Below are 13,058 nucleotides of genomic sequence, written 5' to 3'. Positions count from 1 at the left end.
GTGTTGTGTTGTGTTTTGTCTGGTTTATAGTTGGCGTGTTAGCTCTGAGGGCTCTTTCTTGACTGGTAAAAGCTTATTCCTTGTAAAATCTATAGCTTTTAATGCATTTTTGTGTTTCACTTCAAACACAGTGGCAAGAGGAGAAATAATAGAATATTTCATGGTCATGCTGCTTCAACAGCTCAGATTCTTTTTACTCGCTGATGCTTGCACTGCACCTCCAAATGCTTGGGCTTAAAATTGATTTCCTCAATTCCTAAGCCTGACAATGTTGAAAGAGCAAGCTGCCTGTGACACAAAGTGAAGGCCTGGCTTGTTTACATGATTACTTCTCCTCTAACACAGAGATTATATGGAATTAGACCAGATAAATCAAGGAATCCCAGAGCCCAAGCATGGTGGGGATGGAAGGGACCTCTGGAGCTCATCCAGGCCAAGCCCTGCTCCAGCAGGGCACCCACAGCAGCTTGCCCAGGAGCACAATGCCCAGGGCGGGTTGGAAGCTCTCCACACAAGGACACTCCACAACCTCTCTGGCCAGCCTGCTCCAGGCCTCCAGCACCCTCACAACAAACAACTTTCTCCTCCTCTTCACATGCAACCTCCTGGCTTCCACTTTGTGCCCCTTGCTGCCCCTTGTGCTGTCCCTGGGCACCACTGAGCAGAGTCTGGCCCCAGCCTCTTGCCCCCCACAGCTCCTTTAGCTCTTGCTAAAGCCCCTCTGGGGCTGCTCTTCTGCAGGCTCTACAGCTTTGTCCAGAGAGGACTCCACACCCTCTCTGGGTGGTGTTTTGCCTGTCAGGTAGTTCTGCTGAAATAAAGAGAAATACTGAACCAGGAAGGGCTGAAAACTGCACTGTGCTGGCCCAATTCAGTGAGCCAAGGTGGAGTGTCCTTGTCCCTGCCAGGTCTGAAGTTGCCAGGGTGCTTTGTAAACAATAAATCACCAGGAGCTGCTTCTGGGAGTGCATAAAAGGTGTGAGAACTGTAATTTATTTTATAATAAATACTTCTGCTGAGCAAACACTGAGGGGAGCTATTAGAGACCTGCTCAAAGAAGTGAATTCTAGACTGCTGAGTGCCAGCCACTGATGTGGGAGCTGAGCTTTTAAAATAAATTGAGTGAATTCCTTTTGAAGACTCTTCTGGATGCAGTTGACACTTGTGCTGGGAAAGAACAGGGACTCATTTAATTCATTATTTTACTGAAAGATAACATTGCTGGGTGCAGCATTAACCTCCCTCACTGTGCAGGCTGCCAGGCTGGAGGTGTTTGCCATGGAGGTGTTGCACCTTAGGTGTGCAGGGATGGATTCTGTGGGGAGAAGCAAGGTGCAGGAAGTGCAGTGGTAAAGGGTTGGGGAGTTCAGGATCAGGCAGCTGGTGTCTGGATACAAAGGGACAGCTTTGCCTTTGGCTGCTGTTTGACACTGGTGCTGGGTTCCCTCACAGTGATCTGTGCATGCTGAAGGGCAGCAATGGCATTTTATGGCCTTCTGTACCCTTGGCTGCTTTTGTCCATCACTGGCTGCATATAGCAGGCTGCAACAGAGCTCTTCAGCCACAGAATGGTGGGAAAAGCCCTCTAAGATCATCCAGTCCAACATCAACCCAGCACCACCAGGGCCATTAAACTGTGTACCCAAGAGCCATAGCCACACCTTTCTTGAACACCTCCAGGGATGGGGACTCCACCACCACCCTGGGCACCTGTTCCAGTGCCTGACCCCAGCCCCAGGCCATACCAAGACTGGAGTTGGTGTTTCTGGCCATGGTAAATGCAGGACTGCCTGAGTTCTGCCACCTCATTTGTCAGGCACTGTGCTGTGTTTCAGCCTGGTTCACTGGCAGCCACCCACCTAGTGCCCAGGTTGCTCCTCTGCTTTACTGCTCCTGGTCCCATCTTCTCTTGGCCATTTGGCCTTGGACATCCCTCTAACCTTCTCTCATGGAAACCCAGCATGGTGTGGGCTGGAAGGGAGCTCTGGAGCTCATCCAGTCTCACCCCCTGCTCCAGCAGGGCACCCACAACAGCTTGCCCAGGAGCACAATGCCCAGGGGGGTTGGAAGCTCTCCACACAAGGACACTCCACAACCTCTCTGGGCAGCCTGCTCCAGGCCTCCAGCACCCTCACACCAAACAACTTTCTCCTCCTCTTCACATGCAACCTCCTGGCTTCCACTTTGTGCCCCTTGCTGCCCCTTGTGCTGTCCCTGGGCACCACTGAGCAGAGTCTGGCCCCAGCCTCTTGCCCCCCACAGCTCCTTTAGCTCTTGCTGAGCATTGCTCAGCTCCCCTCTGGGGCTGCTCTTCTGCAGGCTCTCAGCCCCAGGGCTCTCAGCCTTTCCTTGCCCTTCCCAGGTTCTGCAGTTTTCCAGACCTTTGGCTGATACCTGCCCCCAGTCTGGGAGCATCATCAGCCTTTGTTTGTTCCCCAAACCCTACAGAGAAGTGAGCAGGAAGTGGATTGGCTCAATCTGTAGCCAGTGTGCTGGGATGGGACATTCCCAGCTCTGATCTGGGAGGCATTTGACATAATCCAGACATCATTTACTGGCTCCATAGAACCTGAGGCATTCACACATCAATTCACTGCCTGGCTGCACAAGCTTACTTAAAGAGGATCCTTAAACATCCCAGCTAAAAATATTTGTTAAATGCTGGGAAGCATTTTTCTGGCTGCATCAGGATGCTCTGTTCCTTCTTATCTCTGTTACAGATACATGGTGGGGTCACCTGCATGGTCTCAGGACCCCTTTTCCCTGAGAAGTGCTGTAATTTCCATAAGTGTGTTGGAGAGGGTCTGGAGGGGGCCACAAAGATGATCAGAGGGATGGAGAACCTCCCCAGAGGGGACAGGCTGGGAGAGTTGGAGCTGTTCAGCCTGGAGAAGAGAAGGCTCCAGGGAGACCTTGGGGCAGCCTTCCAGTACCTGAAGGAGCTCCAGGAGAGCTGGGGAGGGACTTGTGACAAGGGCTGGGAGTGACAGGATGAGGGACAATGGCTTTGAGCTGGGAGAGGGCAGGTTGAGACTGGATGTGAGGAAGAAATTCTTTGTAGTGAGGGTGGGGAGACACTGAGCAGGTTGCCCAGGGAGGCTGTGGATGCCTCCTGCCTGGAGGTGTTCAAGGCCAGGCTGGATGAGGCCTTGAGCAAGCTGGGCTGGTGGGAGGTGTCCCTGCCCATGGCAGGATGAGCTTTGAGGTCCCTTCCAACTGAAGCTGTTCTGTGATTCTTGGGGCTGCAGTCTAAGCCAAGGGATGTTTCACAGGCTCAGAGGTGCTGCAGGCTGATGTTAACCTCTCCAGGTTAGTCTTGTGGCTGCTCCCTGCACTCCTTGAGTCCCTGCCTGCCCAAGCAGGGCTTGTTGCGCTCAGTAACTGATGTCTGTCATTTATTATTTATTCAAACCATCACCTGCCTTCCTCTCCAGCATGAAGAGCAGGTTAGCTCCTCCTGCAGAAGGAACATGTGCTAATCTACTTTCCATTCTTGTCCAGGAGCTTTTGCAAAAGGCGGTTCCTGTTGCCCCAACAACATTAGAGGCTGTAATTAAAACCAATTTTCCGTTAATTTATAGGCACACACAGTGACTTACTCTGCTCTTTGCCTGCATTTCCCTCAGTGTGCATGCAGACACCTCAGATGCTGCAGAGGGAGTCAATGTTCAGTTGTAGTGGGCCAGGGCTGAGGGTGCAGGTACCCTGATGTCCTTCCATCCCTTCTATTCCTTCCATCCCTTCCATTCCTCCATCCCTTCCATCCCTTCCATCCCTTCCATTCCTCTGTCCCTTCCATCCCTTCCGCTCCCTCCGTCCCTTCCATCCCTTCCATTCCTTCCATCCCTTCCATTCCTCCATCCCTTCCATCCCTTCCATTCCTCCATCCCTTCCATCCCTTCCGCTCCCTCCGTCCCTTCCATCCCTTCCATTCCTTCCATCCCTTCCATTCCTCCATCCCTTCCATCCCTTCCATTCCTCCATCCCTTCCATCCCTTCCATCCCTCCCATCCCTTCCATCCCTTCCATTCCTTCCACCTCTTCCATTCCCTCCATCCCTTCCATTCCCTCCATCCCTTCCATCCCTCCAATCCCTCCAATCCCTTCTGTTCCTTCTATTCCTTCCATTCCTCCATCCCTTCCATCCCTTCCATCCCTTCCATCCCTTCCATCCCTTCCATTCCTCCATCCCTTCCATCCCTTCCATCTCTTCCATTCCTTCCACCTCTTCCATTCCCTCCATCCCTTCCATTCCCTCCATCCCTTCCATCCCTTCCATTCCTCCCATCCCTTCTATTCCTTCCATCCCTTCCATCCCTTCCATTCCCTCCATCCCTTCCATCCCTTCCATCCCTTCCATCCCTTCCGTCCCTTCCGTCCCTTCCTTCCTTGCCCAGCAAGCACCTGCAGAGAAAAATGGATCTTCCATGGGCTCAGCAGCAAATCCCCCCCCAAGCTGCAGGCATCGGCAGGGGAAGGCAGTTCCAGGGCTTCACAGCTTTTGCTGATAATGATCTGCTGCAGATTAAAAACAAACCCCAGACATGATGGTGTTGGCAGATTGCAAAAGGACTTGCTGGGTAAAGCTGCTGCTCAGAGGAGATGAGGGTAGTGTTTATTGCTTCCATATGGTCTGGAGAGACAAGGCAGGCAGCATGTCTGGGGAGGAGGAATATCTCTTAATATTACAGTACAGAACCAGAGAACTGCAGGATTGTGTCAGTTGGAAAAGCCCTCTGAGATCACCCAGTCCAACATCAACCCAGCACCACCATGGCCACCAAACCCTGTCCCCAGGTGCCATGGCCATACCTTGCTTGAACACCTCCAGGGATGGGGACTCCACCACCTCCCTGGGCAGCCTGTGCCAATCCCTGACCACTCTTGCAGCAAAGAAATTTTTCCTCATCTCCAATCTAGCCTTCCTGTGGCACAGCTTGAGGCCATTTCCTCTCCTTCTGTCACCTGATACTAGGGAGCAGAGCCCAACCCCCACCTGGCTCCAGCCTCCTCTCAGGAGCTGTAGAGAGCAATGAGTTCTCCTCTCAGGCTCCTTTGCTTCAGGCTGAACACCCCCAGCTCCCTCAGCTGCTCCTCCCCAGCCCTCTTCTCCAGACCCCTCCCCAGTTTCATTGTTCTTCTCTGGACCTGCTCCAGCTCCTCAGTGTCCTTGGAGTGAGGAGCCCAAAACTGAACCTGAAACCCAAGGTTTGGCCTCCCCAGTGCCCAGTCCAGGGGACAATCCCTGCCCTGCTCCTGCTGCCCACACCATTGCTGATCCAGGCCAGGCTCTGGTGACCTTCTTGCCCACCTGGGCACTCCCTGGCTCAGCTTCAGCTGCTGGCAACCAGCACCCCCAGGTCCTTTTTCCCCAGGCAGTTTCCAGGCACTCTGCCCCCAGCCTGGAGCCTTCCTGGGGTTGTTGTGACCCCAGGCCAGGACCCAGCCCTTGGCCTTGTTGGACCTCATCCCATTGGCCTCAGCCATGGATCCAGCCTGGCCAGGTCCCTCTGTAGAGCCTCCCTGCCCTCCAGCAGACCAACTGCTGCCCAGCTTGGTGTCATCTGCAGACTGCCTAAGGGTGCCTCAATCCCCTCACCCAGGTCATTGCTAAAGACATTGAGGAGAAGTGGCACAGTGCTGAGCCCTGGGAACACCTCTGGTGCCCAGCTGCCAGCTGGAGGTGACTCCATTCCCTACAGCTCTCTGAACATATTTTAGACCCTTTCCCTGATTCCTTGCACAGGTGAGAGCAGTGGTGTGAAATATGTGGCCATGAGGATATTAAAAGAAAAACAAACAAAACCCCCAAAGCTTTCCTGAGGCCTGGATCCATTTGTGTGAGCCACGACTTGTCCATGCTGGGTTTGGGAAGGGTCAGGGCTGCTGGCTGCTGCCTCACACTCCTCTGAAGGAGCTCTTCTGTATTTGGGGAGTTTTCAACCTTTTGCCTTTCCTGCTCAGTTTCAGAAAGTGCATTAAGAGCCTGGGTCTAAATTTAGAGTTTCATAAATGTGTGTCAGAATCTGCTTTCCGCATAATGCAGAGTTACATTTCTCACTCTCTTTGACCTCATCATACCTCCTTTTCTTTTTCTTTTCTTTAAGCCAAATTTAGAAGTAAACTTTACTCACTGAAACAGAAGAGTAGCACAGGCTGCTTTTGGTTATGGACATGCAGGAGCTGGGGCAGGGATTGTCCCCCTGTGCTGAGCACTGCTGAAGCCACACCTCAAATCCTGGGTTCAGTTTTGGGGCCCTCACCCCAAGAAGGACATTGAGGAGCTGGAGCAGGTCCAGAGAAGGGCAACAAAGCTGGGGAAGGGTCTGGAGAACAGGGCTGGGGAGGAGCAGCTGAGGGAGCTGGGGGTGTTCAGCCTGGAGAAGAGGAGGCTGAGAGGAGATCTCATTGCTCTCTACAGATCCCTGAGAGGAGCCTGGAGCCAGGTCAGGGTTGGTCTCTTCTCCCAAGGAACAGGACAAGAGAAAAAGTGCTCAGGTTGCCCCAGGGCGGTTTAGGTTGGACATGAAGAACAATTCTCCTTGAGGGTTGTCAAGGCCTGGCCCAGGCTGCCCAGGGCAGTGGTGCAGTCCCCATCCCTAGAGGGGTTTTAAAGCCTGGGAGTTGTGGTGCTGAGGGCCATGGTTTAGCAGTGGACTTGGTAGAGTTGGGTTACTGGTTGCACTCCATGATCTTTTCCAACCTAAGCCATTCTGTGGTTCTAGGAAGCCAGCTGCAGAACTGTAGTCTCTGACTTCTCCATAATCATCACTTCTGAAGTGCCTTTACATGTAGGAAAGGTGCCACTGCCCTTCTGCAGGAGCTTGGGGAGGAAGAACTTCAGAGATCTAAGGAATATGCTCAGTTGTCAGTGCACTTCACCTCCTTGCAGGAGGGGATCAGGCAGAAGAACTGCAGAGGTGCCCAGAGCTGAAAGCCCAGAGGATTGCCCCAAGCAGAGAGGAGCTGATCAGCCTTCCTGTGTCCTGGACTGAAAGTGCTGAAGATTGGCCTTGTTTGCATGGGTGTTGCAATGGTGCTGTGCATGACCTGCTAGAGCAGGCACTCTGCAGCTGCTAACAGGACTTCTGCTCTCTTCTTCTCCCAGGGCTGATGAAATCGAGATGATCATGACAGACCTCGAAAGAGCAAACCAGGTAGGATGTTCAATGAGTCCCTCCCAACATTCTCACTGTGCCCTGGGGGGAGGGTTCCCTCCCTTCTCTTTTGGACTTCCTGCCAGTCCTTTGACCTGCACTTAGCACTCATCACTGGGGTGGAGTAAGAGAAGATGCAACTGCAGAGCGAAGTGCAGCTCCTGGGTGCTGCTCTGTGAGCACTCTCCGCTCAGTGGAGTGGTGTTTGCCATCTCTTACCTTGTAATAATTTCAACCAAGTTATTCTTGGCTTTATGTTTCTAAATCCGTCATGCAGGTATCTGCTTTACCCAAATTAAAGGCCCTCTGCCCTGCAGGAGAAGCCTAAGGAGGACCTAGAGTCCCAGCCTAGGGAGGTCTGACCTTCTGCTGCAGGGCCAGTTTTGGTGGACTTCAGTGGACTTTCCTTCTTCCTTTTCTGAGATGTTTTATTGGCATAATAATTCTTGTCCTTTTTGTGGACTCCTCTGGACTTTCCTCTTTCCCTTTGTGGGTTGTTTTATTGGCATAGCAATTTGTAGCAAGTGGTGGTTCAGACAGTGCCGTGCAGGAGAGCAAAGGCTTCTGATTTGTTCTGCAGATGCTCATTTGGTGCTGTGGGAGGTCTCTCCCACGTCCCCTCACAGTGCTGAGGAAGTGGCACAAACAAATGGGACACTGCAAAGTAAAACCAAACCCAGCAGGCAAGGAAAATGTCCTTCTGGTCCAGCCTGTTCTTTGAGTAAAGCTTTGAGGTGCTGAAGCTGTGTCTGGGATTCAGAGGGCTCTCAGCCTTTGCTCCTCACAGAGCTGCTCCAGGCCCCTCAGCAGCTTTGCAGCCTCCCCTGCACTCTCTCCAGCACTTCTCTGTCACTCTTCAACTGGGGAGCCCAGAATTGGACCCAGCAATCCAGATGTGGCCTCCCCAGGGCAGAGTAGAGGGGGAGCAAAACCTCCCTTGCCCTGCTGGCCACACTCTTCTCCATGCACCCCAGGACCCCATTGGCCTTCTTGGCCACCAGGGCACATTGCTGCCTCATGGGGAACTTGTTCCCCCCCAGCACTCCCAGCTCCTTCTCCTTGGAGCTGCTTCCCAGCAGGTCCCCCCTCTCCTGTCCTGCTGCAGGAGGTTGTTCTTCCCCAGAGCCAGGACTCTGCAGTTGCCTCCTGGGCTGCACTTTGTGCCTGTTACCCTCAGTAGATCAGTTCTTTATGGACTGGAAGTACACTGCTGAAGCAGGAGGCAGGTTTGTGAGCTGGTGGGTTGGTTATTTAGTGAGTGATAGAAAATTGAGCTTGGCAGAGGGGGTTTGGAGTTCTGTCAAAGAACTTTTGCAGACAGCATTAAATATTGATGGCAGTGCTGGTAATTATTTGCAGATCTGCAGGCTGTTTCAGAATGATGGAGGTGTTAAAGATGTTTTGCCAGAATTCCTTGGTGGTTTTTGCACAGTGCTAGCACTGATTTACCCAGTAGGTGTTGGTTTGGTTTTTTTTCTTTTCTGAGAGTAGCAAAGTGGTTGTAGTTCAAGACCAATTATTTCCAATTTCCTCCTTGCCACACTAAAATGGAATCTTTCTGTGTGGGTAGAAACACCAAAGAGATTTTCCTGACTGGGAGAAATCTGCAGTTTAGGTTTTTTTTCTTTTTATTTTTTTTAATTGGTCAAAATTGATACTTGATGCTGATGTGCACAACCCTCAGCTTGGTTGTAACTCAGCAAACTCTGCATCTGCAGCTAAGCAGCAGTGTGAGCTCCTCTGAGCTGCTGTACAGCCTGAAGGGAGGATTCCATCTCTCCCTTCCCCATCTGCCCCTCTTCTTCCCCTCCATGCTCCTCAGGCCTGTGCCCTTCCTCACTGCACCTTCTGCACTTGGGGAGCCCTCACTGAGCTCAGTAACTGCAGAAAACCTGACCTCAGGGTGAAGGGAAGAGGTTTGTTCTCTGTGGGTTTAGCAGATGAAGGCAGTTCAACAAAACAGTGGAGAAGCAGCAGCACCAAGGTTCTCCTCCCTCTGCCCTGCTGAGGACACATCTGCAGTCCTGGGGCCAGTTTTGGGCTCCCAAGTTCAAGAGGGACAGAGAACTGGAGAGAGTCCAGAGGAGGTTGTTAAGGTCCTGAGGGGGTCCTGGAGCAGCTCTGTGAGGAGCAAAGGCTGAGAGCCCTGGGGCTGAGAGCCTGCAGAAGAGCAGCCCCAGAGGGGAGCTGAGCAATGCTCAGCAAGAGCTAAAGGAGCTGTGGGGGCAAGAGGCTGGGGCCAGACTCTGCTCAGTGGTGCCCAGGGACAGCACAAAGTGGAAGCCAGGAGGCTGCATGTGAAGAGGAGGAGAAAGTTGTTTGTTGTGAGGGTGCTGGAGGGCTGGAGCAGGCTGGCCAGAGAGGTTGTGGAGTGTCCTTGTGTGGAGAGCTTCCAACCCCCCCTGGGCATTGTGCTCCTGGGCAAGCTGCTGTGGGTGCCCTGCTGGAGCAGGGCTTGGACTGGATGAGCTCCAGAGGTCACTTCCCAGCCCACCATGCTGGGGTTCTGGAATTCTTAGCTGAGGGACATGAAGGGAATGTTGTAGCCTCAGAGGGATCAGCTCATGGGTGAAGGAGCTGTGAGCTGCTGGAGGGGCTCAGCTGGTTTGCTGAACCGTGCCCATGGTGCTTCTCTTGTGTGATGCTGTACCTTTGTGAAACACTTGTGTGTAATTGGTAACTAAGTCACCTTTGTAGCAGCATTTCCTCTGTTTTACCTCTTTATAGCTAAAAAAAAATTAATTGGAAGGAATTGAATCCGTTGCAGAGGCCAGAAAGTGAGTTTGCACTGGGCTGAAGTGTTGCAATTGCAGAAACAAAGCACTTCACATAATGATGTAGTTAATGGTTAAATTAACATTGCCTTTTACCATCTCACCAAGTCCTTATTGCTCATCACTAAGGCTACCTGGAAAGAGTGCTGCCCAGCAGGGCTCCTGCTTTGAGCACAGACTGATTTGGAGGTGATGTTCTGCTGCTCTGGGATTAACACTGACCCAAAGGACTGGGATTTGGAGCAGCCATTTAGAGAACAGCAAAATGCTTCCACTGGAGATGTGAACTCCTGTTGGCTGTCCACAGTTCTAATATCTCCTAGTTCTTGACAATCCCTTTCTCAGTTGCTTCCCTTTTTAAATTGAGAGCTGGCATCTCTCAGCTTCCTTTGCTTTATGTGAGGAAACCTCTGACTCCTGGGAGGTGGGGAATGCCATTTCCCTCTCCAGCTGTGCAGTAGCAGGAGGGTAGCTGCACTCACTGATGTTGATCCAAGTGTCCAGGTTGGTGCAAGCCATGGGGACAGAGCTGGTGGTATACCTCCCACCCTCATGTCCTGTTGGGTGAAGCAGGGACTGTTCTTCTTACCCTTCAGACTCCCATCACCTCTCTTCTCCCACTGCTTTTTTCCTGGTTTGGGTGCTCAGATTGCTTCTGGCAGGAGCTTTCTGTGTGCTGTCACCCCCAGAAGAAATTCCAGCTCACAAAACTAATTACCTTTAACTATCAGTTAGCTTTGCAGCCTTCTGCTTAGGCAGCAAGAGAGGCAGTGACCACAAGATCCAGTTCTCTCCACTGTGTCTTTAACACAAGAAATAAACTGAATTGTCCTCCCAAACCAAGACCCTGACCAACAGGAGGAATCAGTCCCTCACTTGAGAGTGAGCTGGGCTGGAGGGCTTTGGAGGGAGGTGCTGGAGATAGTGAAGTGTTGGCAGCACAGCTGCTGGCTGACAGCCCTTCCCCAGCTGCTAATCCAGGCACTCAGTGTGGGTAATCCAGGATCTTGGGGAGGGGTTGCAGCAAGGATTCTCTTCAGGCTGACAAAGCTCAGAGGGAGCAGTAGAAGTACAGCAATTAACACCCACTACTGGGGGGTGGGGGGAGTGAGGCAGGCTAGGAGGGAGGTGTCAGGGCAGCAACCCTTCCAATTCCAAGTCCTGAGAGCTATAAACCAGTACAAAATCATAAATTCACAGAATGGGTTAGGTTGGAAGGGACCTCAAGGCTCAGCCAGTTCCAACCCCCCTGCCATGGGCAGGGACACCTCACACCACAGCAGGTTGCTCACAGCCACATCCAGCCTGGCTGCAAAAACCTCCAGGGATGAGGCTTCCACCACCTCCCTGGGCAACCTGTGCCAGGCTCTCACCACCCTCCTGGGGAAGAACTTCTTCCTAACATCCAATCTAAATCTCTCCATTTCTAGCTTTATTCCATCCCCCCCAGTCCTATCACTCCCTGACACCCTAAAAAGTCCCTCCCCAGCTTTCTTGTAGCCCACTTCAGATACTGGAGGGCTACAAGAAGGTCTCCTCAGAGCCTTCTCTTCTCCAGACTGCACAACCCCAACTCTCTCAGTCTCTCCTCAGAGCAGAGCAGCTCCAGCCCTCTGATCATCCTCGTGGCCCTTCTCTGGACACTTCCCAGCACCTCCAGATCCTTCTTGTAAGGGAGGCTCCAGAACTGGGCACAGTGCTCCAGGTGTGGTCTCATCAGAGTGGAGTAGAGGGGGAGAATCCCCTCCCTGGCCCTGCTGACCACACTTCTCCTGATGCAGCCCAGGATGTGATTGGCTTTCTGGGCTGCAAGTGCAGCTTTCCAGGATGAAGTATCCACAACTTCTCTGGGCAACCTGTTCCAGTCTCTCCCCACCCTCACTCTCAACAATTTCTTCCTCATCTCCCGTCTCAACCTCCCCTCTCCCAGCTCAAAGCCATTCTCCCTCATCCTCTCACTCCCAGCCCCTGTCAAAAGTCCCTTCCTGGCTTTCCTGTAACCTCCTTCAGGTACTGGAAGGCTGCTCTAAGGTCTCACTGGAGCTTTCTCTTCTCCAGGCTGAACAGCCCCAAAAACTCTCCCAGCCTGTCCTCACAGGGGAGGTTCTTCAGCCCTTTGATCATCTTCATGGCTTCCTCTGGACCCTCTCCAACAGTTCCAGCTCCTTCTTGTGTTAGGAGACCCAGAACTGGCTGCGGTGCTGCAGGTGGGGTCTGAGCAGAACAAAGCAGAGGGGCAGAATCCCCTCCCTGGTCTGGGAGCTGATGATTGCTGGGCTGCCTCCACCTGCCTCCAGAGGAGCCTTTAGCTGCAGCTCCATGGCATGAGGCTTTAGCAGGGCAGCAGTCTGAAGCCCATGAGCCTTTAGGAGGCTGTGAGGTCTGAAGCAGGCAGCCCCCTCCTGCTCTAGCAGCAGGATGCTGTGGCAGCAGCAGCAGCAGGACAGCACAGGAGCTGGGGGCAGTGGCAGCTGGGAGCTGTTCTCCCTTTCTGACTCTTCTCATCCCTGGGGTCTGCAAAGGGCTGAGGTAAGAGCACAGCTAAACGCAGCAGCAAAGGCTTATTTTCACTTTCCTAAGGAAAATAAAGCCCAGAGTTCACCCTCCCACTGCCATGCAGCTTTAATAACCCCCAGTCTGGGGCAGGCTCTGCTTTTATTAAGATTTCATTTTGCACTATAACTCACTGTGTGTTTTTCTGATAGGCTCCGAAGTGTAATAATAAATAATGAAAGGGAAATTAGCCTTCCTTGTCCAAATAAATGATTTATCAGAGCCTGGGATACAGCATCTCTGCATTTTTTATTGTTTGAATCCCAGAATATTATCATTCCCAATCAGGGAAGTTAATGAGGCTCCAGTGCTTGCCTCAGTGGCAGGGCTGGCAGTGCTTGTTTGACACAAATATTTATGGTGAGCACTTTCCTGTCCCTCTGCCACTTTACACCTTTCTTAGAGGCACTCATGGCAGTAAGTCACCAATCTTTGGGCTGACAAAGAGATTCAGGTTCAGCCTTCTGCTTCTCTGCTTCATCTGGCAACCTGGAATAATAGAATGGTTTGGGTTGGAAGGAACCTCCAAAGCTCATGCAGTCCAACCCCCTGCACTCAGCAGGGACATCCTCCA

At 52.3% G+C, this 13,058-nt stretch overlaps 1 protein-coding gene across 6 annotated transcripts in view; it reads left to right on the top strand.

Moving 5' to 3' along the window:
* Positions 1 to 13,058, top strand: part of CUX1 (cut like homeobox 1) — a 384,575-nt gene that overhangs the window by 232,827 nt on the left and 138,690 nt on the right. For all 6 annotated transcript variants that reach the window (XM_054394426.1, XM_054394425.1, XM_054394427.1 and 3 more), the window contains one exon: positions 7,109 to 7,157. In XM_054394426.1, coding sequence (XP_054250401.1) covers positions 7,109 to 7,157 — 49 coding nt within the window. The remainder of the gene's footprint in view (positions 1 to 7,108; positions 7,158 to 13,058) is intronic.

The sequence above is a fragment of the Indicator indicator genome, chromosome 30 (genome assembly GCF_027791375.1).
Source record: "Indicator indicator isolate 239-I01 chromosome 30, UM_Iind_1.1, whole genome shotgun sequence".
Classification (NCBI taxonomy): domain Eukaryota; kingdom Metazoa; phylum Chordata; class Aves; order Piciformes; family Indicatoridae; genus Indicator; species Indicator indicator.
The sequence above is the reverse complement of the archived record's forward strand: the minus strand, read 5'-3'. Positions and strand labels throughout refer to the sequence as shown.